Here is a 22,500-nt window from a genome sequence, read left to right as displayed (position 1 = left end):
CCACCATCTTCACTATCACACAGCTCGCTGTTCCAGATTAAACTTGTTCAGTAACTGCTAGCTGTCTAGCCAGCTCGAGGCCGAGGCTCCGCCTCCTGCTCCACCCTTCGTACCAAGCTAACAACACAGTCTGTAGCTAGCCATCATTTTAAACGAAAAGTTTTTGTTCTGTTCATGAGATCGAACAGAACTCAGAAAAAGATTCTCTTCACTCCAGATTTTCCTTCAGAACTGTCAAATTGTGTGTTTTCTGTGGTGGCATGAAATCTGTCCTACAACATGTGTAATTCCACATACATGCATCATGACACCGTGTGGGAGGAGCCTGATGTATGATGACATGTGATACCGTCGTCAGCCAAAGCGTTTCACGGGGTTTCGACCGTCACTCACCTCCACTCACTTCCTGAGAGGCGATGACGAACCCGAAGCCCTCCGCCGGCCGCCTCCTCAGCTCCACCTCCACTGCCTTGGCTCCACCCCCTCCTCTGGCGTCCTTGGCGACCGCTCCCATTGCTCCGCCTCCTCTGACCGCGGGAGGTCCGCCGGCGCTCTCCTCCACTCCCAGCAGGTCCCGCGGCTCCAAGGTCAGCGTCACGGGAACCGAATCCAGGAAGCTGGTGCTCTGGATGAGGGCTGAGGCCGGGGGCCCGTTAGGCGTCTGGGCAGGAGGGGCCCCTGGGAAACGAGGAGGGGGGAGGAGGGGGAGGAGGACGGGTTCTATAAATGGACTCAGAACTGGACTCGGATTCGATAAATGATACCGAAGTATTTACCTTGGTGGGTCCCTGGAGCTGGTAGGTGCCCCTCCTGAGGACTCTCGAGGGCCAAGCCGGCCTGGTTGAGCGGGGGGACGCCCCCCACCAAGGCACCCGTGGACAGGGAAGGCATGTCGGCTGAAGTAGGGGGGTGGTCGGAGGGGGTGGTCGGACCAAGAGGGGAGGTGAGGGGCTTGTAGAGGTTGGGGGTGACGCTTGGCGAAGAGACGGGACCTGGGGGAGGAAAGGAAGAGGAAGTTATCGAGTCATCGGGACGGGAGGGGGGGGGTTTAAGAAGTGCAGTTGTACCTCCGCCCGTACATACCTCCCCTGTAGACCAGCAGCACCACCTCTCCCTGTTTGGTGTGTTCCTGCAGGACTCTCTGGACCTGAAGAAAGGAAACAAACTCGTGGTTTTACCGGAGACTTTGTTCGGGGTCCTGAATCCAGGTTTGGACCCGACTGCTTCGTGCCGCCTGATGTTTGACGAGCGGTGACCTCTCACCTGGGAGAAGCTGAGGCTCTGGACGTCGGCCCCGTTGATCTTCACGATGGCGTCTCCGGTCTGCAGCGAGGGGCACTGCCTCCGGTCCCAGACCCGCCTCACCACCGCCAGCTGACCTCCCTGACCTCCCGCCGTCACGCTGAAGCCCAGCCCGCCGCCCTCGTTGCGGCCGAGGGCCACCGGCACGAGCTCCCGGCCGTGCCCCGCCCCGGGTGACGACCCCGCCCCGAGGGGGAGCGCCAGACCCGGGTTGACCCGGGAGGGCGGGGCGGGCGCCTGGTGGCTCGCCGGGCAGCCGTTGAAGCCGCAGGGGGGGATGTCTCTGGGCGGGGGCGGGGCGACGGAGGTCTGGGGCATCGGCGGACGCTGCGCCGGAAGGCCGGCGGACGGCGCGGAGCCGGGCGGGGTGTTGTCTGTGGAGGCGGGGCTGGAGGGGGCGGGGAGGAGGCCCGTCTCCGGCTGCGAGAGGGGCAGCTTGGACAGACCGTGGGAGGACGAGGAGGAGAGGGGCAGCGTGGAGGAAGAGATGGGCAGCGTGGAGGAGGACAGGTCGCTCTCCGAGGACTTGGAGCTCTGGTGGTGGAGGAGGGAGGAGGAGGAGGAGAGGGCGGGGAGGGTGCTGCTGTTGTAGCGAATCAGGGACGACCTGCGGGAAGGGGGAGGAGCAATCAATCAGCTGCTAACACTGCTAACGCTGCTAATATGCTAACGCTGCTAACGCTAACACTGACCTTCGAGTTCCGGCGCTCGACAGGCCGCCATCAGAGTCGCTGTGATTGGTTGGCGTCCTGTCCGGAGGGGGCGGCGGACCAAGAGGGGGGTCAGAAGACGTGGGGGTGGGCGGGCCCGTAAGTCCGTTCGTCATTGGTTGAGCAGCGTAGGAGGGCGGGGTTTGAGCTACAAATGCGTAAAAAATGAGAGTTTTTTTTAAGCGCATCACGTTGACGTTAAAAACCTTTTAACTCATCAGACAGAAATGTTGTTTGTTAAAAGAAGGGTGGAAACCAGGAAGTGTCCGTGTTTTATAGTTTTATAGTTCATATTTTTAAAGTAAACAAGGTCTTAATGTCTTAAAGGTAAATAAATAAAGTAACGTTGAGCCTCTAAATGAATTTCTACGTGTTGAACGTGGTTCTGGGATGTTCGGCGGCCGACCTGGCGTGCTGCCGTTGGCGTCCAGCGTGCGGCTGTAGGTGAGCTGCGTCGGGCCGCGGTTCAGGTTGGACGGCTCGCTGGGGGTCTGCGGCTGTTGGGAGAGGTCAAAGGTCACAAACATTCAACAGTGTTTTAGTTTAAAAAGTTTGGTTTTTTTGGTTAAAAGAAACGTCTCTCTTTATAAATCCATTATTTGCTCAGAAAACGTATTGGAGAATATTTTGATAATTTAATCTTTTTTCTTTTTTTTTAACTGGTTTTAGGTTCGAAATTGTTTCCATAACTTGAGAAAATGAAATAAATGATCGATTATTAAAATAATTGCACTTTGTGGTGAATTTTTATGTGTTTCCGACTACAAATTAAAAAATTTGGACCGGTGAAATAATGTTTCTGTAAAATAGAGTCGTGGCGATGAGACTGGACCCGGTCCGGGTCTCTGATTCTGGACCGTACCGTCTCCAGACTCTGTTTGGGACATCCGTCCGGGTTGTAGAGCATCGGGTACCCTCTCCTCAGAACCACGTCCACGCTCTGACCCATCGGAACCGACTTCAGCATCTCCACCACCTCCTTGTGGGACCGGCCCAGAATGCAGCTGTCGTTGATGTAGACCAGGATGTCGGCTGAGAGACCGGGAGACGCGAGTCCGGTCAGTCAGCAGGTGAAAAACATCTTACAAAACACATGTGTGCGTCAGCTTGGCTCCGCCCACTTACTGCGAACTCTGAAAAAAAAAAAACGTTTGGGGGGAGTGTCTCGTTTGATTGACAGGCCTGTGGTGTAGTCAGGTTACAGCTATCGGTGGGCGGGACGTAGTATCGTCATGGTTTCCAATCAGATCCACCGAAACTGAAGCTTCAAACAATTATCTTTTTTTTTTTTTTTTTAAACACCTGCTGGAGAAACAGGAAGTGGGCGGGGTTTATGGGAAATGTGGTTTCATCAGAGACTGCACATTGTTGTTGTGTTGAATTATTATTATTATAAATTGGATTGCAAACAAATTCTGCCTCGCAGTTTTTGATGGTTTGGGTCACAAACTTTGATTATGAATCCGTCGTCTTCGGTTTAAATATTTAAACTTTTTGTGTGATTTGAGTCGGACGTTGTGGGCGGAGCCTCCGCTGATGGACTGTTTTCCATTTCATCCTCGGGACAGAAAGCTGTGTGATGACCACGTGTGACGTTCGTGACTGCTGATCCTCGGAGCACGTGAGAGGTGTGTGTGTGTGTGTGTGTGTGTGTGTGTGTGTGTGTGTGTGTGTGTGTGTGTGTGTGTGTGTGTGTGTGTGTGTGTGTGTGTGTGTGTGTGTGTGTGTGTGTTGAAGATTAAAGTGTGTGTGTGTGTGTGTGTGTGTGTGTGTGTGTGTGTGTGTGTTGAAGATTAAAGTGTGTGTGTGTGTGTGTGTGTGTGTGTGTGTGTGTGTGTGTGTGTGTGTGTGTGTATTAGTTTTCAGATCATAAATCCAGAAATGTCCAGAAAACAAAGAGCTGAGAACCAAACGGACCGTAATCCTCCACGCAGATAAAGACCCTCCATTTAAAGCGCTCTGCTGGTTTAACGTGGATTTTCAGAGTCCTGGTTCTGGTTCTGATTCTGGTTCTGGTTCTGGTTCTGGTCCGGCTCTGTCGTACCTGTGTTGAGGGCCGGCGGTCCTCCCGGCGTGACGCTGTACACCTGCAGGAACTCCCGCGGACGACTTCCTCCGACGATGTTGAAGCCGAAACCTCGAGGACCTTTAGAGAGACGAGTGTGGATGGAGTAACCCTTCAGCTGGCTGGGCTGCTCCGTGAACTCTGGGACTGGAGGGACAGGGGGGGGGGACAGGAGACAGGAAGGAGGAGAGACAGGGGAGGACAGGAGACATGGCGAGGAGAAAAATGGGAGACAGGAGAGTCAGGAAACAGGGAAGGACGGAGAGGACAGGAAGGAGGAGAGAAGAGACAGTTGGAGGACAGGAGACAGGGAGGAGGACAGAAAGGACAGGAGGAAAAGGAGAGAGGGGACAAAGGAGACAAGGAGAAGACAGGAGGGAGACGAGAAGGAGGACAGGAGAGAAGAGGATGGGAAAGAGGACAGTTAACTTCACTCTGACCGGAGGAAGTGAACTCGTTCTTTCAAAGTAAAACTCAGAAAAAGGCCGACGTGTTACTGCATCGTTCTTTTACTTTGAAAGAACCTGATTAAAAATCAAAGTCTGCGGCAGGAAGATCATGAAGAAATAAAAGAGGAGTGAGGTAGAACCGACAGGATGTTACTGTGTCTGTGAGCCTCTGCTGCCCCCTGCTGGCTGCTGCTGTCAAAATAAGAGCTCCAAATAGGAAGTTTAAAAACAAAAACCTCCAGACAGAAAATTTAGAAAAAACAATCCAGCAATTAACCAAACTAAAGTAATGACCTCAAACTTCCTAGAGCTCTTATTTATTATTTTGAATTAGTGACGTAAAAATACAAAAAGTAAACGAGAAAATTAAAGCGACTCACGTTCTGTACAAGCCGTCTCTTTGTTCTGAGTTCGAGGATCCAGCCAGCTGGTCGTCTTTGAGTTATGACTGTCAGAGAGACACCGTCATCATCATCATCATCATCATCATCATCATCTGTCTGAACCCGACTGTAAGTTTAAATTAAGTGTTTTCTCTGTCCTGCTTTGGCGGCTTTTGAAAAATAGCCTTTATTTTGGAGTCACGGGAAACAGTCAGCGATGATGTCACAGCTTCTGTTTTTGTGGCTCTGATGTTGTCTGACTTTTGCAAGAAAAGAAAAATGGACTCGTAAAAATTCACCCAACAGAAATCAGCAAGTAGCGGTTCATAATAAGGAATGAAATCACTCGCGCGTGCCAGACTCCATTGAAAAAAATCTAAAATTAGAGGTTTTAAACAGGATCACAGCGTTCACAGCTCACCTCAATATATTTATCAACAGTCAGAATCAATGCGTTTAATTCAGCTGTAAAAAAAAACAGATCATTGGTGTTTTAATTGATGATTGATCTCTGATTGGTACTCACTCGATGTAGTACGGCTCGCCTGAATCACTGAAGGCCAGCTCCCAGTTCTCAGGCAGTGGACGTCCTCCTCCTCCTCCTCCTCCTCCTCCTCTCCCGACTCCTCTTCCCACGCCGTTCTCGATTCCCTCCCGACTCCCCGCCGCCGACTCCCACGATTGGCTGATGGGCAGGATGGTGGGCGGGGCTCCGACCTTACCTGCAGGCAGAGTGTCTGGTGAACAAACACACCTGCGCAGGTGCGACCGGGAGCTTTGTCATGTGACCTGTTTTCTACCCGACAGCCCGCCGTCCTCCTCACTGTTGTCTCCTTCCTCCACGGCTTTCTCCAGGTTGCTCAGAGACTTGCTCCTCGTCCTGAAGTTCCTCAGCAGGTTCCGGTGCTCCTGGTACGTGATTGGTGGACTCTCCGGACCGATGTGGACGGGGCGGGGCGTCCCGTAGTAGTTTCCTGCGATTGGACGAAGAAACGGAACGAATAAGACGGCGACTAAAAACAGAGCTCGGATCGGACAAACTTTTTGTGGCTACTTTTGTAGTCGTTTTGTTTATGACCCGGTTTCCCAGAAAAAAGTCGCTGCGTAAAATGTAAATAAAAATTTTAAAAAACGATGATTTTCAGATCCCGTAAACTCATATTTAATTAAAAGATAGGCCACAAATAAAATGTTGAAACTCATACCATTTATTGTTTTATTAAAAAAAAAGAAAATGCTCACTTTGAATTTGATGGATGCAACACTCACGTTTACCACCGTGTGGCGTCACACTTTTATTCATCCATCCTATAATGATCTCAGTCCAGAGAAGGCGGCGGTGTTTCTGGATCATGTTTCTATCTGGTTTCTTCTTTGGAGAGTTTTAACCTGCATTTGTGGACGCAGCGATGAACTGTGTTCGCAGACGATGGTTTTCAGAGTGTTCCTGAGCCCATGCAGTGATTTCCACTCCAGAATAGTGTGTTTTTAATGCAGTGCTGCCTGAGGGCCCGAAGATCACCACCATCCAATAATAGTTTCCAGCCTTGTCCCTTGTGTTCAGAGATTTCTCCAGATTCTCTGAATCTTTTAATGATATTATGAACCGTAGACGATGAAATCCACTAATTCTTTGTAGTTTTAACGTTGAGGAACATTATTCTTAGATTGTTGAACTATTTTCCAACACAGTCTTTCACAAAGTGGTGAACCTCTCCCCATCTTCACTGCTGAGAGACTCCGCCTCTCTGAAATCATCTTTTTATACCCAATCATGTTACTCATCTGTTGCCATGGTAACCTGGTTAGTTGTCAGATGTTCCACCAGGTGTTTGTTTAGTTTTTTTTAATCTTTATACAACTTTTCCAGTCTTTTGTTGACTCTGTCACAACTTTTTAAAAAACGTGTTGCTCCTTTAAAATTCAAAATGAGCAGATATTTTTTTTTATAAAACAATAAAATTTCTCCATTTTAACATTTGACATGTTGTCTTTGGTCTATTTTTAATTAAATATGGCTTTATGTGAAACCGTAATATTATTTTTGCCACTTTCTGACGCGTCACTTTGTTCAGTGTGAAAAACAGATTGTAACGTGTGAATTCAGTTTCTATTTTGGTGTCTTTAATCCCATCAGATTAATATGGAGGGGGGAGGTATGAATCAAACGACAGGGAGATGTAGGACGGGGGGGAGGTGAGTGGGAGGGGGACGGGAAGGGGGGAGGGGAGGTGCAGGTTTGAGTGTTGAGGTTTGAAAGGATTAGAGACACCAAAATCCTCTTTTCCTCTCAAAACACTGTAAAAAAATAAATAAATAAAAACACTGTAAAAAAAAAGAAAAAAGATCAAGCTTCAATTCGTCGTCACGGTTACCGAACGCTGCCACCTGGTTCATTACGACCTGAGGATGTTTTCTTAAAGGGGACACTCTGCTGTTTCTATTCCCGGGGTGCGTTTGATTTTTTTTTCGTACCTTTGAATTTGCCGCTCTCCAGCAGAGCGCCGGACTCCTCCAGGGAGAAAAACTCCTCGATGGACACGAAGTTGTAGTCCACACCTGAGATCTCTCCGTCCCGAGGCTGCCGGGTCGTACCTGTGGGGGGAGGAGGGAGGAGAGGGGGGGGGGAGTCTCACTCTGTCCGGTTTTTAATGACACCTTCATCATCTCAGACGTTTGACTCATTTTCAGTGAATTTTTGATTTTGATTTCTTACAAATTGGAAATCGTGTGTGTGTGTGTGTGTGTGTGTGTGTGTGTGTGTGTGTGTGTGTGTGTGTGTGTGTGTGTGTGTGTGTGTGTGTGTGTGTGTGTGTGTCTCACAGGGTACTGCCCGCAGGTACAGGTTCTCCCTGATGAGCTGCTGCAGCTGGCTGTCCATGGAGCCCGGAGTGAAACACTTGCTGAGATACAACCTGAGGTCTTTACACAGAGACGAGCCTGAAACACAGACAGGAAGTGATGTCACAGTGATGTCACGCAAGCGACCAAGAAAGTAAGTGAGAGCATTGACCTATCTGCTGTGTGTATCTGTATTTTTCTAACTCCTATTTCTACTTCACCAACGTTCATCTTGACCGCTGCAGGAAGTGGTTGCTTTTCAAAATAAGATTTTCCATTTAAACAATAAGCTTCCTGTTTCAGAGCTTTTATCAGTTCTCAGTTTTTGTGGTTTCAATTTCAGTGACTTAAACAAATTTCAGTCAAAATTATGACATTAAGAAATTAAGATTTTCGAGAAATTGGGGCTAATTTAATTACAATTTTACGTACTTCTTACGTCAAAATTTGGACTTGTAAATAAAGTTAAATAAATTTTGAAATGTCTTTTTTATCATGACTTTCTAATTTGTTTTGTGGTTTATTGTCACTAAAGGGCTTCCGTACCTTCCAGTCAGAAGTAAACAAACCAGATCAATGAACAGTGACTTTATTACATAGATATGAACTTCTTCCTGTTCTGACCTGGTGAGACGGTCTTGATTCTGATTGGATGAGGACAGGAGTTGAGGACTCCTCTGACATCACCGAGGGTCATCCCCAGCACTGGCGTCCCCCCGATCTCTAAGATGATGTCGCCCACCGTGGCCCCGCCCCCAGGGGCCGCCGTGACGAATGGGAACTCGCCGTAGTCTGCCCCGCCCCCGATGGCCAGACCGAGCTCTCCGGAGCCGCCGCCCCCCCCCAGCGGGACGAAGCTCTCCTGCACCTGCAGACGACACGGAGGGCGAATTTACACACTCGGCTTTCGGCCTTCAGATTTTTACCGACGGGTTCAACGTTTCGTACCTTGGAGCGCCAGTGCAGCTTCTTCACCGTCGCTTTAGACATGGCGGCCGAGCTGCAGACAGGAGACAGAAGGAGAGTTACTGAGCATGCTCACTAACGGCTCCTTGTTTCCTTACAAGGAAGCACCTTTCCTTCTTCATCTCCTCGTTTCCTTACAAGGAAGCACCTTTCCTTCTTCGTCTCCTCGTTTCCTTACAAGGAAGCACCTTTCCTTCTTCGTCTCCTCGTTTCCTTACAAGGAAGCACCTTTCCTTCTTCGTCTCCTCGTTTCCTTATAAGGGAGCATCTTTCCTTCTCCATCTCCTTGTTTCCTTACAAGGAGGCACCTTTCCTTCTTCATCTCCTCGTTTCCTGAGAAGGAAGCATGTTTCCTTCTTCACTTCCTCCCTTTAAGATTCTTCAAAAAATTCAGAGTATCGTCAGAAACAGATGATTTTCATTCTGTTTCCCGGCAACAGAAAAACGTGTCATCAGCTTCCTGTTTGAGATCAGCTCCTCCATCGAGTCGCAACGGCAGATGGTGTCAGACAGCAGGGAGCCACACACACACACAAACACACAGATATATAAATATACACACAATAACACACACACACACACACACACACAAATATATAAATATACACACAATAACACACACACACACACACACACACACACACACACACACACACACACACACACACACTATAATACACACTCGTATGCACACAAGCACAAACACATGCAGACCAGCCACTGACACCATTTGTACACAGTCATAACCACACACACACACACACACACACACACACACACACACACACACACACACACACACACGCACGCACACACACACACACACACACACACACACACACACACACACACACACACACACACACACACACACACACACACCATTCGCAGGCTGCTAGACAGCGTGCATTAAATATGGATGAGCATATGTGGAGGTGGGTGTCGAAGGGGAAACAAACAACAACACAAACTGAACCTCGACGCACCGACACACACACACACACACACACACACACACACACACACACACACACACACACACACACACACACACACACACACACACACACACACACACACACGAGGAGGCGAGGAAGCTTCCTAGTTAGGAGACGAGGAACCGCACAGGATGTGTGCAGGAAGTTTCCTAGTCAGATAAAAAATGTCTCCTTGTAAGGAAACACGGAGGGGGCGGAGCCTCAGAGTTGTAAAATCAGAGTCATGAAGATCAGAAGCGAAAGCTTTAAACTAAAAGGAAAGAAGGTAGCGAGGAGGTGAAGAAGGTAGCGAGGGGGTGAAGAAGGTAGCGAGGAGGTGAAGAAGGTAGCGAGGAGGTGAAGAAGGTAGCGAGGGGGTGAAGAAGGTAGCGAGGAGGTGAAGAAGGTAGCGAGGAGGTGAAGAAGTTAACGAGGAGATGAAGAAGGTAGCGAGGGGGTGAAGAAGGTGACGAGGAGGTGAAGAAGGTAGCGAGGAGGTGAAGAAGGTAGCGAGGGGGTGAAGAAGGTAGCGAGGAGGTGAAGAAGGTAGCGAGGGGGTGAAGAAGGTAGCGAGGAGGTGAAGAAGGTAGCGAGGAGGTGAAGAAGTTAACGAGGAGGTGAAGAAGTTAACGAGGAGGTGAAGAAGGTAGCGAGGAGGTGAAGAAGGTAGCGAGGAGGTGAAGAAGGTAGCGAGGGGGTGAAGAAGGTAGCGAGGAGGTGAAGAAGGTAGCGAGGAGGTGAAGAAGGTAGCGAGGAGGTGAAGAAGTTAACGAGGAGGTGAAGGTAGCGAGGAGGTGAAGAAGTTAACGAGGAGGTGAAGAAGTTAACGAGGAGGTGAAGAAGGTAGCGAGGAGGTGAAGAAGGTAGCGAGGAGGTGAAGAAGGTAGCGAGGAGGTGAAGAAGTTAACGAGGAGGTGAAGAAGGTAGCGAGGAGGTGAAGAAGGTAGCGAGGAGGTGAAGAAGTTAACGAGGAGGTGAAGAAGGTAGCGAGGAGGTGAAGAAGGTAGCGAGGAGGTGAAGAAGGTAACGAGGAGGTGAAGAAGGTAGCGAGGAGGTGAAGAAGTTAACGAGGAGGTGAAGAAGTTAACGAGGAGGTGAAGAATGTGAAGAAGGTAACGAGGAGGTGAAGAAGGTGGCGAGGAGTTGAAGAATGTAGCGAGGAGTTGAAGAAGGTGACGATGAGGTGAAGGATGTAGCGAGGAAGTGAAGAAGGAAGCGAGGAGGTGAAGAAGGTGGCGAGGAGGTGAAGAAGGTAACGAGGAGGTGAAGAAGGTGGCGAGGAGGTGAAGAAGGTGGCGAGGAGGTGAAGAAGGTATCGAGGAGTTGAAGAAGGTAGCGAGGAGTTGAAGAAGGTAGCGAGGAGTTGAAGAAGGTAGCGAGGAGTTGAAGAAGGTAGCGAGGAGTCAAGTGTGTTACTATTAACACGACATTAACACCTGTCTTCGATCGCCCCATTTCTCTCTCTTTCTCTCTCTCTCACTTCCTGTCTTTCGCCTCGTTCACTTCAGTCGGACTCACTTCAAAATAAAAGCCTGCTCCAACTCTGAATGGTGGGAACTGAATTAAATGTGTGTGTGTGTGTGTGTGTGTGTGTGTGTGTGTGTGTGTGTGTGTGTGTGTGTGTGTGTGTGTTACCTCTACAGGTGAATGCTGTGAGCAGGTGTGTGTTCCATGTCAGAGTTCCTGTTCGTTCGTTTCTTCAGGATCTTCTGTTTAGTTTCTGCCCCCCCCCCCCCACCCCTCCTCTCTCTGATAAGCCTGATCAGAGTTCACAGTGTGTTCAGGGAGTGGACGCTTTCACTCTCTTCATGTAGGTGTGCGTGCAGGAATGTGTGTGTGTGTGTGTGTGTGTGTGTGTGTGTGTGTGTGTGTGTGTGTGTGTGCGTGCGTGCGTGCGTGTGTGTGTGTGCGTGCGTGCGTGTGAGCAAACAGTCATGTGACCTTCAATAAGTGTAAATAAACACTGAGCTGAGCTGCAACCTTCACTGAGCGACGGGACGATCAGAAACCACGGCTCGCTGCGACGTCGCCTGACTTATCGTCTAATTTCACTCGTTTAGTCACGAAAACTTTTCCGTCACAACGTGAACCGTCTGGCGTGTAAATATTCGCGAGTTTCTCCGACAGCACGTCGTCACATTTGTCCTCGTCGACGTCACGTTTGAAACAACCGGTCGGTGAACGGAGCGAGACCTGTTTTCGCTGATCCGCTCCACGTGGTGATAATCTGTGATTCCCTTCGCTCGAGGCGGCGGACGGAAGCGTGGCGGTGACTCTCCGACAGGATTACAGTTCTTTTGTGTGTCAGGAGAGTTTTTCTCTGAAAGAGATGCCGACGGTGTAAAAAAAATAAAGAAATAAATTTAAAAAAAAGAAAAGTCTCCGGTGATCAGAAAGCAGAACTCTGTGTGGTCAGATCGGGATGCTCGCTGTCTCGAAGGCACGCGAATTATTAATTGAGACTTTGGTTTTGCCGTCGTCGTGTGAGCGGCAGGTCAGATGTAGGTCAGAGACTGAGAGGATGCTCGCTTCGACGTGGCCTCATTTCCCTTTGTTTTTTCTGTCTAACTGCATGTAACCCATTTTTCTTGCTGTGTATGTGTATGTGTGAGTGAGTGTGAGTGTGTGTGTGTGTGTGTGTGTGTGTGTGTGTGTGTGTGTGTGTGTGTGTGGTCGCCTGGATGCTGACTGACATTTTAGCGTCTCTAATGAGGCTGCAGATCTTCAGACTCGGCACTTTATACTGGAGGACGCTCGTAATAACGCCTTCGCCCGGGAGACAGGACGCTCCTCTTCAGTTGCTCACAGCTGGAAACTGATATTAAGAAGATTTCATAGGGAACCAACTGACAAAGAATGGAACCAACTGAACTAAATTAGAACCAACTGAACCAAATTAGAACCAACTGAAACAGATTAGAACCAACTGAACCAAACTAGAACCAATTGAACCAAACTAGAACCAATTGAACCATACTGGAACCAACTGAACCAGATTAGAACCAGCTGAACCAGATTAGAACCAATTGACCCAGACTGGAGTGATGGACAGATGTTAGATTGATGGATGATGGACAGACGGACAGATGGATGGAAACAGGAAGTCCTATTTCTACTCCGATCCCTTCGTTAGACTTTCAGTTTGACGGCAGGTTCTTTTTTTTTTGTTGAAGTCGTCTCGTTTCATCGCGACGCGTCGGGCATCCGACCTGTCAGGATCAGACGATGTCGTCTTCAGACGGGCGGCGCCTCCTCGGGGCTCCTGGCTCTCATCTCCAACCGCTCCATTCATAAGATCCAAACACAAACACTCCGCCTCTCCTCTGGGAACTTGTCGTCTTTAACATCAAAGACGTGCATCTTCTCCTACGAACACGACTGAACTAATGAGAGGCTTCTTCAAAGCACCAGCGTTTAGTTAGCACTTGTTTCCGCCGAAGCGGGTTTCAGTTCCTGCTCCAATTTTCAGCTGCTGATTTCACGCCGTCACACAAAATAAATCAACACTCGCTCTCGGATTTCACAGAAAAACAGACGTTATTACGTCATTTCATTTCATCCCGTTATCTTCAGATCACGAGTTAATCACCTCGTTATCTCGGCCGTTTTCTGACGATAACGACTGTTATCCTTAGAAAAGTCCTCTTTATCTCGAGGTAACAGGATGAAACAAACGTACAGCGACATCTAGAACCACCTGAACCAGACTGGAACCAAATGAACCAGACTGGAACCAACTGAACCAAATTAGAACCGACTGAACCAGGCTAGAACCAACTGAACCAGACTAGAACAAACTGAAGTAGACTGGAACCAACTGAACCAGACTAGAACCAACTAAAACACACTAGAACCAACTGAACCAGACTAGAACCAACTGAACCAGACTGGAACCAACTGAACCAAATTAGAACCAACTGAACCAGACTAGAACCAACTGAACCAGACTAGAACCAATTGAATCAAATTAGAACCAATTGAACCACACTGGAACCGACTGAACCAGACTGGAACCAACTGAACCAAATTAGAACCAACTGAACCAGACTAGAACCAACTGAACCAGACTGGAACCAACTGAACCAGACTAGAACCAACTGACCCAGTTTTCCTCAGGAACATGTCGTTCAGCTTCTTTATCTCGAGGTAACAGGATTAAATCAAACATGCAGTGTTTGGTCAAACTAGAGGGCAACATGTAAAAAAAAAAAAAAAGCCATGATGACAAAAAAAACGTAGAAGAGGACGTAAGGAACCACCGCGGTCGGGTCTGTTTTTTTCATCCGATTGAAATTTGTTTAGATATTTTTAAGTGCTAGAAGATCCGATTATCTCAAAAAAATCCTGCAGGAGAGCCGATAAAAACAAATCGGACCGATCACAATTAACATTTAAGGTGGAGATCGAATTTGGATTTGATGAGAGAAGTTGAATGGGAGTCTATGGAGCCGACCTCTAGTGGCACTCGCTGGTATTGCAGCTTTAAGGCACTTCTGCATCGGAACCATTTTTCAGACCCAGAAGCTACGAACTCTTTTTTTATATAGTCTTTGTTTCTCACTGTAATCGGACGTCACATTCTCCACAGGGGGGCGCCGTTATCCCCTGAAGGAAACATTATTTTTATTATAACGTGACAGCTGCTCTACTTTGGAGCCAGATTTCGGGCTAAAACGGCAGACAAAAAAAACCAAAATCCGCCTTCTGGACGTAAACCGTCAAAGAAGTGAACTATATGTGTTACCATGGTAACGTGCATGCACATCAGCTTCCTCAGCCTGTTTTCTGAGATTTTAAAGGTTAATCTTGGTTGTTCATCAACATCAACAAATATAAAAAAAGTCGATTTCTGTTTGAAACTGCACCGCAAAATTCAGACTAATGTTTTTTCTGCATCCAGGCAGCAGGAGGTCAAAGGTCGCCGCCTGCCGAGGATGAAGACGTCGGTGTTTGTTTGCTGACGCTGAGCGGCTCCGACAGCCGCTGTCGGTCTGAATCTGCGGGCGCTCGGCCGGCGGCCTCCGATGACGTCATCACCGCAGACAGGGCAGGCCTCTCTGAGGATGATGATGTCGTCGGCAGATGGTCGCCGTGGAGACGGACGGACGGACGGTTCCGTTTTTTAAGCAATCGTGGACTCGAACGCAAGCTCGGGCTGACGGCGAGGTCGGAGGTCAGGAGGACGACCGTGACGCCGACTGAAAGCTCCTGAAGGCAGCAGGAAGTGCTGAGTCAGACCGCCGATCAATTAGAAATCTATCAGTCCGATCGGTCACGGAGGACCGGAGATCCGACGCATCCTCCACGCGGAGACGATGCGATGACTCTCCTCCTCTTCCTCTACACTTTTATTGTCATCCCTCTCTTCTTCTTCTGTGGTTTTCTCTCCCGTCATCTCCACTTCCCGCTCGTCTCAAAAACGATCGCATTTATTCCCGTTTAATTCGGTTCATTTCTACAAATGATTAAAAACGTAAAGATGTGGTCTAAATCCGTCGCTGCTTTACGTGAAAGATTACGTACTTTACGTGAAGGATACTACAATCTGCTCGTACTTATTTAACGATGTGTATCAGAAGGTACGCGTCCCTCTGGTGGACGACTGTGTGTATTACAGGCTTTATCGCGATACCGAGTTGAAAAAATTTCAAAGTATAAATTCTCAAACTGGACTTCAGAAAAAGGTTCAAAGGTCAAAACGTGAACTGAAGGACGAGTGCCGCAGTTCAGTCTGTTTACGTTTCTCATGAAACAAAACGAACAAATTATCACCTACAAATATGCGAAAGTAGAAGTTTATTGGAGCTGCTGCTGTTTTATCATTAATACGAATGTTTAATTCAACATGAACGCAAACTTTAAAGGTCGTTTGAAAGCATTTTAAAAACATTTTAGTTTCACCGCCAAATTAAGAGCGTTTTCACTGTAAATTAATGACAATAAAATGTTCTTTTAAACACATTTTACCACAAAATTCCACATTAAACGTCCCAATTTTGATGCAGGTGAATAAAATCCTTTATTTTCACATATTTAACGGGACAAGTTGAAGTAATGAAATTTTATTGAACGTTAAATCCACTTCCTGTGTTGCAGTCAATCTGATTTAATTCAACGGCTTCACGAAAGGTTTTTACGTTTGGACTGAGACGTTTTTTTCCTCTCGTTCTGGACTTCCTGTGAGTCTGAAGTGAATCATCGGAGAGTATTTTTCCTCCCGTTTGCTCAGTTTGTTGTCATGTTGACTCGACTCGCCCTGCTGGACCGCCGGATAAACATTAACCCGAAGACAAAACCCCTCCTCACACGCCTCGAACACACTTTCATGTGTCGGCTTCGTCAACAACGTTTTAACCTCCGTTCACATTCCTGCGCTTGAAAGCCAAACGACTTCTCGCGGAAACATCGGAGAGACTCGAGGTTCGACTGGAAGAAACGCTTCGATCAGTCGGTTTAGAAACATGAACAAACAATTCACAATGAAAAAAAGTTCATATTCGCTCATTTTGTTGGTGAGAAACTGCTTTAATCTATTAAATATTTTAATAAAACAGCAGCTATAAACTTCTAATTTCACATATTAGTCGCTGATAAGTTGTTCATGATTTTAAAAGCTGCATTTTAGTCGACAGATTTTAGTTTTGGTTCCTGAACAACTTGTTTCACAGCAAGGGGGCGCTTTAACCAACCAGCATTGACCACCAAATGACGTAACTTTAATGTCATTACATTTGGTCACGCCCACTGGTCTCTGATTGGTCCGCCCTCCGAGTGAACCTTAACGTGACCAGTTTCCAGACTGAAACAAATATTTTTGAACCTCGCTGAGTTTTTTGTCGTCACAGGAAAAGTGTGTAATACGCCCACCGTCCACCAGGGGGAGGAGTAACAACGTGGCGTCGCGGGCTGTAAGAAAATACAAAATAAAAACACGTGGAAACACCCGTGGTTACAGTCGGAGAACAAAACTCCCGAAGACTCCCGAACTCCAACGACAACCTCCCATGTGACAGTCGCCAAGCCCCGCCTCCTGCCTCCTTATATGGCATTCAGCGTCCTTTGTACTTCCTCCCATTAAGCACAATTGTCACATGACCTGCCTCCGTTTCCGTACGTAGAACACGTCTCGAACTGTTTCAGGAACCCAAAGAACCTGCAAATAAAACGAACCAGAACTGTTTCCAGAACCAGAGAACCCAGAACCATGATGAACAGTAGAACATCTGTGTTCTCTGATATTACGAGTGATGACCTTCTGAAGTTTCTTTAAAAACAAATAAATCGTTTCCGTAAGAGACGAAGAACATTTGGACCTCTGCGAGTTTATCTGGATTCATTTTGAAATACATTTTTATGTTTCAATTGAATTTATTCATCATCTTATTCTTGGTCAGATGATCGTGTTTATCATGTGTGCATTTAACGACTTGTTGTTGTTGTTGTCGCTGCGGTGAGGAGCCTCCTGACGGATAAATCCAGCGTTTGATTGACAGGTTGACAGATGATGTCACTGCTCCGTGTTCCCGATGTCAGAAGTGATGAGAGCTCGGATCGATCAGCTCGGCGGATCTTTCAGTTCTGAGACCCAGATTCATGATCGGAGGAGTCTGAGGTCGATCAGCTTCATCATCATCATCCTCTTCTTCATCACCCCGTCACACTCTTCATCAAACAGGAAGTGGAAACTCCTCCGAACACTCTTCATCACTCCTTCATCCTCCTCGTCCTCCTCTTCATCTTCATCCTTAGCAGTAAATCAGCACCTTCTGCAGTGAGTGGACACTAAAGTCAACCACCTCCTCTTCCTCGCTGCACTCTTCATCATCACTGTACTACCAGCTCCCCCTGTGTGTGTGCACACCTCCTCCTCTCCTCCTCCTGCTCTTCTTACTCCTGCTGCCATTCATGACAAACGGTCCGAGCAGACAAAGAGCAGCTTCTATAGCGCAGCTGTAAACACACACACACACACACACACACACACACACACACACACACACACACACACACACACACACACACACACACACACACACACACACACACACACACACACACACACACACACACACACACGGTGTCACCCCATCCACTCACACTGATCCAGTGTGATCCAGCTGCTACTTTACACTTACAGTTCTGCTTTAACACGGTGACACACACACACACACACACACACACACACACACACACACACACACACACACACACACACACACACACACACACACACACACACACGGTGCTGATGGAGGATGTGACCGACAGCCCGCTGCCCCTCTGCCCGGCCAGCAGGCTGCATGTCTCGGCTGTGAATGTGCTGACAGCGCCGTTTGTACCTGCAGAAAAAACCGAGAAAAAAACCTGCTCTGACAAACCGGGTTTCTCGGTCAAAACGGCCACAGCACGCGCGTGCCCCGGCGCTTCCTCGTGCCACACAAAACACAGACACACACACACGGGGGGGAAATTAAAAGAAAAACAAACCGGGACCCCCCTCCCCCCACCCACCCCCTCCGCGCCCCCCCAGGCTGCTCCGTTACCTTCATAATTCCTGCCGCCGCGTGCCCTCCGGTTTTGCCAGCCCGCCGCGCGCCGCGTCTTTTCTCCGCTCCGGTTTAAATCCTCTCCGGGCTTTTAGTGTATTGATCGCTCCCTCGGTGCCGCCGCCGCCGCTGCTGCTGCGTGCATGCGCGAGCGAGCGTGCGCGGTGATAGGAGCGCGTGCACGCGTGACAGTGCGTGATGTCCACTGCAGGTAAAAATGCAAAGCGGTTAAAAGTGGGAGATCTCACACACACACACACACACACACACACACACACACACACACACACACACACACACACACACACACACACACACACACACACACACACACACACACACACACACGTGATACAGTGACCGTGCTCACTGTATGCCTGCGTGTGTGTGTGTGTGTGTGTGTGTGTGCAGGTGGCTGTGCAGCAGCAGCTTAATGGAGCTTTACTACAGTGAATACGTGAATGCCTCTCTGTCATAGAGGCAACAAGGAAGGAGGGTGATGATAAAGGAAGTGTGCGCGCGTGCGCGTGTGTTTGTATGTGTAAGTGTGGGGGGTGGGGGGGGAGGGGGGGCACCAGGAAGGAAAAAGGAAGGATGGAAGTGAGAGCGAGCTCCACCTTCCAGTGGGCGGAGCCTGCGTGTGATGAGGTGGGGTATTCAGGGTAATAGGCTGACATCAGCGAGTGTGTGTATCTTTTGTGTATTTGTGGTGTGTGTGTGTGTGTGTGTGTGTGTGTGTGTGTGTGTGTGTGTGTGTGTGTGTGTGTGTGTGTGTGTGTGTGTGTGTGCTTGTGTTACTCACATTGTGGGGACTCGAAAACCTCCTAATGTGATCCAACAGCTACTAACACTGAAGTCAGGAGGAGTCCGCCTCATTTTTAAATATATAAACTGTGTCCAAAACATCACCAACCTATCTGCATGTGTTGCCGTGGTAACGAGGTTGCTACTCCAGTGACGTGGCTTTCCAACGCGAAAGCAAAGTGCCGTCTGACAGTTTATTTGTGTGTCACTAATAGACTGTATATAAAAGTGTTCGTAGCTTGCAGGTCTAAAAAATTAGTACAGAAGTGTCTTCAGCTGCAATACCAGCGAGTGCCACTAGAGGTCGGCTCCAAAAAGCCTCCGGCTCCATAGACTCCCATTCAACTTCTCTCATCAAATCCAAAGTGAATAAAATGTGTCCATCAGTTATCTCGGTGTTGTTAGCTAAAGTCACTCCTTCTTCTTAGTTTTCTGGAGGTCCATCTGAAAATAATCCCTCATTCATTAGAAAAGAAGATTCAGGATTGGGGGCGTGTCTGTTTGATAGACAGGCCTGTGGTGCAGTCAGGTTACAGCTATTGGTGGGGCGGGTCGTAGTATCGTCATGGTTTCCAATCAGATAGAGTCGGATCCACCGCTTTGCTCCTCCTCCCCCTAGCTCATCCAAATATGGTCATTTCCTGGTCCAAACTAGGAAAGATGGTGACGGACAGAATCTAAACTGGTCGCTTTGTAACGTTCACAAAGCGACGGGTGACGTCACTGATGATGCTGATTGATTTGAGTCCTAATATATAATGAATGGTGAGTTATTTCCAGAAGGAAACACTGATCAGATGCTTTTTCAATTGAAGTCTATTGGAGCCCCCTAGTGGCCCTCAGTGGTATTACACATTGAGGCATGTTTCAGCTCCTCCAACCTCTCACTGTCTGAAATTTGTAGTTTTCCTGTTTTTGTCAAATTTAGTTTGAAGTTCTGTCAGTTTAGTTTGATATTTAAACAAAAATATATGAAATCGTGAAGATCTTCAGTACAACATCATCAATATTTGTTATTATTAATATAAATCTGAAAAATTAGTTAAAGAAAATTTCTTTAGTATTTTTTAAATTAGAAAATAACGTGGTTTAAAGTAAAATAAAAAAATCTAATTCCATTTAAAAAAATAATAATCAGTTTTTCAATCTCCTGTTTGAGGATTCAGACCTGAATTTAGTTTTAATAAATGATTCCCTCCTCTTCCTCCTCCTCTCCTTTGTTTTACTCCACACTGGTTGTGACGCCTCGTTCGTCCAGCAGGAGGCAGCAGAGGTCAGTTGAACGTCGAAAGGGATGAGGTCATCCAGAGAGGATTATGGGAGAAACAACGAGAGGTGAAATGAATCATTATTTCTGACACTTATTCAGACTGAAAGACAGAAATGACAAATATGATATTTTAATTTTATAACATGAAACTTTAAATATGTATATTTATATGTTGCTCTGCAGCTTTAAACCTAGTGTTTATTAAAACAGTCTGATAGTGACAAAATTGATTTAAATCAATGTGATCGAAGAAGAACAAAATTATTCATGATTTTATTGGATTATTATTATTTCTTATTTTAGCAAAAAAAAAAAAAAGAACAGAAGTTGTCGATGGATAGTCAGAAACAACAATAAAATACATATATCTGTGTATGCAAAAAAAAACATAAATATACAGAATGTAAACAAACAGGACGTAAACAGCACAAACATATTTTGGTAAACTTGTGCTGATGAAAAGTATAAATTTGTGTTTTGATATTGCCTGAGATGAAAAACAAAGTTGTTGTTTTTTTTTGTTGTTTTTTTAACTTCAATTTTATTTACATCACCTCAAATCACGATACAAGTTATCTCAAGGAAAAGTTCCTACAAAGTTCTTAAAGTTCCTCTTGTCAGGTGATATAATCGCTCATCACCAGCAGGAGGCGCTGAAGCACCACTCAGATAAAGTCCCTCTAGTCAAAGTAACAGATGATGATTTATTATCAACAATATTCGTTTTCTAAAGATAAACCTGGAAGTCAGCGGTTCAGTTTGTCCAATCAAACGAGGTCAGAAAAATAAAAGCAGTTCTGATTCGCTGACAGTGACAGGGGGCGGGTCCCCCCCAAAAAATCTGAAGCAACCAGTAGCAGTCAGAAATTAACTAGACGCTGTTTGAAGCCAAAGTTATAATAAACTCTGACGTGAACTTTAAACTCGCGATAGGACTGAACAGCTTTCACTGAATTCTTATTTAATAATTAATCCATTTATATTTAACCTGTTTGTGAAGCTTTTCTTCTCCCTGTTTATACTCTTTATTCAACAGCTAGCAAGACAGATTTAGTTTGTGGTCTACTTTTTTTTTAAAAATTTTTATAGATTACATCAGCTCTGAGTGCAGCTGGTTGATGTGCAGCTAATTTAACAGGTGGTTTAATCTCCAACAACACATCCTGTTTTATAAGATGATTTCTATCTTTATCTGTCAGACATGTAACAGTGAGATGATGTTTTTTTTGTACCACTTTAATTTTAAAAGGTAAAATACAGACAGAGGTTTGAAAAATAAAAATAAAAGTGAACTACAGGAGTTCAGTAAAATATCTACTCTGACTTTTAATTTGATTTTGTGTTTGATTTTGTTTGATTTTGCTTTTTTTAATTTATTTTTTTGACAGGAACAACAAACCAGGGAAAGGAGAGAAAGAGGTAAATCCTCTCTGAGTCCAGCAACAGCACTGAGGATTATGAAGGCTTAATATAGAAGCTTAGTGACACACACACACACACACACACACACACACACACACACACACACACACACACACACACACACACACACACACACACACACACACACACACACACTGACCTGATGGAGACACTTTTTCATTCATCCATCCATCCAGCTGCAGTCCTGAACGTAAGTATGTGGATGCTTCCACACGTTTTGCTGTCCAGTTCAGTTCAGGCTGAAATAAAACGATGAAATAACATTAAAGTCAGTTTTAATCTGAGCAGGTTTCCCTCACTGATCTATGACAGCCTTCTCGAGCAAAGTGATCCCGGACGAGCCCCCGCTTTGTGACAACCCAAATCAGGGGAATGAAAAAGATGAGTGGCCGTAAGTATGTGGACGCTTCCACCACATTTTTCAGTTCAGTTCAGTCTGAAATAAATTAATGAAATAGCACTAGAGTCGCAGATTTAATCTGAGCAGGTGTCCATCACCGATCCTGGATAAGCCCCTAGTTTGTGACACCCCGACAGAGGTTTATTAACCAAAACATCAAACATCATCAATGAGGAGCAAAGTATGGAGGTGTGTGATAAGATGAGGTAAAGAAGGAGCGGCGCAGTGAAGAAGAAAAACTGGAGATCGAGGAGGTGAGGGGGGAGTAAAATGAAAGGAAAGGGAGATGAAGAAGGAGGAGAGGATTAGGAGGTAGAGGAGGAAGGGGAGGTAGGGGACAATGT

The 22,500-nt window shown here is 46.8% G+C and overlaps 1 protein-coding gene across 2 annotated transcripts in view; it reads right to left on the bottom strand.

The window, feature by feature from the left end:
* Positions 1 to 18,574, bottom strand: part of LOC138631545 (membrane-associated guanylate kinase, WW and PDZ domain-containing protein 3-like) — a 32,978-nt gene extending 14,404 nt beyond the window's left edge. Inside the window, exons 1-16 of one of the 2 annotated variants that reach the window (XM_069716556.1) lie at positions 18,237 to 18,574; positions 8,699 to 8,750; positions 8,375 to 8,618; positions 7,733 to 7,849; positions 7,385 to 7,504; positions 5,710 to 5,883; positions 5,436 to 5,631; positions 4,907 to 4,974; positions 4,057 to 4,224; positions 2,875 to 3,044; positions 2,419 to 2,509; positions 1,995 to 2,160; positions 1,264 to 1,909; positions 1,084 to 1,147; positions 777 to 992; positions 394 to 678 (exon numbers count right to left, since the gene is read on the bottom strand). In XM_069716556.1, coding sequence (XP_069572657.1) covers positions 394 to 678; positions 777 to 992; positions 1,084 to 1,147; positions 1,264 to 1,909; positions 1,995 to 2,160; positions 2,419 to 2,509; positions 2,875 to 3,044; positions 4,057 to 4,224; positions 4,907 to 4,974; positions 5,436 to 5,631; positions 5,710 to 5,883; positions 7,385 to 7,504; positions 7,733 to 7,849; positions 8,375 to 8,618; positions 8,699 to 8,740 — 2,767 coding nt within the window. In that variant the 5' untranslated portion in view covers positions 8,741 to 8,750; positions 18,237 to 18,574. The remainder of the gene's footprint in view (positions 1 to 393; positions 679 to 776; positions 993 to 1,083; positions 1,148 to 1,263; positions 1,910 to 1,994; positions 2,161 to 2,418; positions 2,510 to 2,874; positions 3,045 to 4,056; positions 4,225 to 4,906; positions 4,975 to 5,435; positions 5,632 to 5,709; positions 5,884 to 7,384; positions 7,505 to 7,732; positions 7,850 to 8,374; positions 8,619 to 8,698; positions 8,751 to 18,236) is intronic. The other variant, XM_069716557.1, reaches the window with a different exon arrangement.
* Between the last annotated feature and the right edge of the window lie 3,926 nt (positions 18,575 to 22,500).

The sequence above is a fragment of the Brachyistius frenatus genome, unplaced genomic scaffold (genome assembly GCF_029030835.1).
Source record: "Brachyistius frenatus isolate BFR_SWC_R1_liver_20210118 unplaced genomic scaffold, ASM2903083v1 Contig_159, whole genome shotgun sequence".
NCBI classification, from domain to species: Eukaryota; Metazoa; Chordata; class Actinopteri; family Embiotocidae; genus Brachyistius; species Brachyistius frenatus.
Note: the sequence above shows the minus strand (reverse complement) of the source record. Positions and strands in the feature narration are given on the sequence as shown.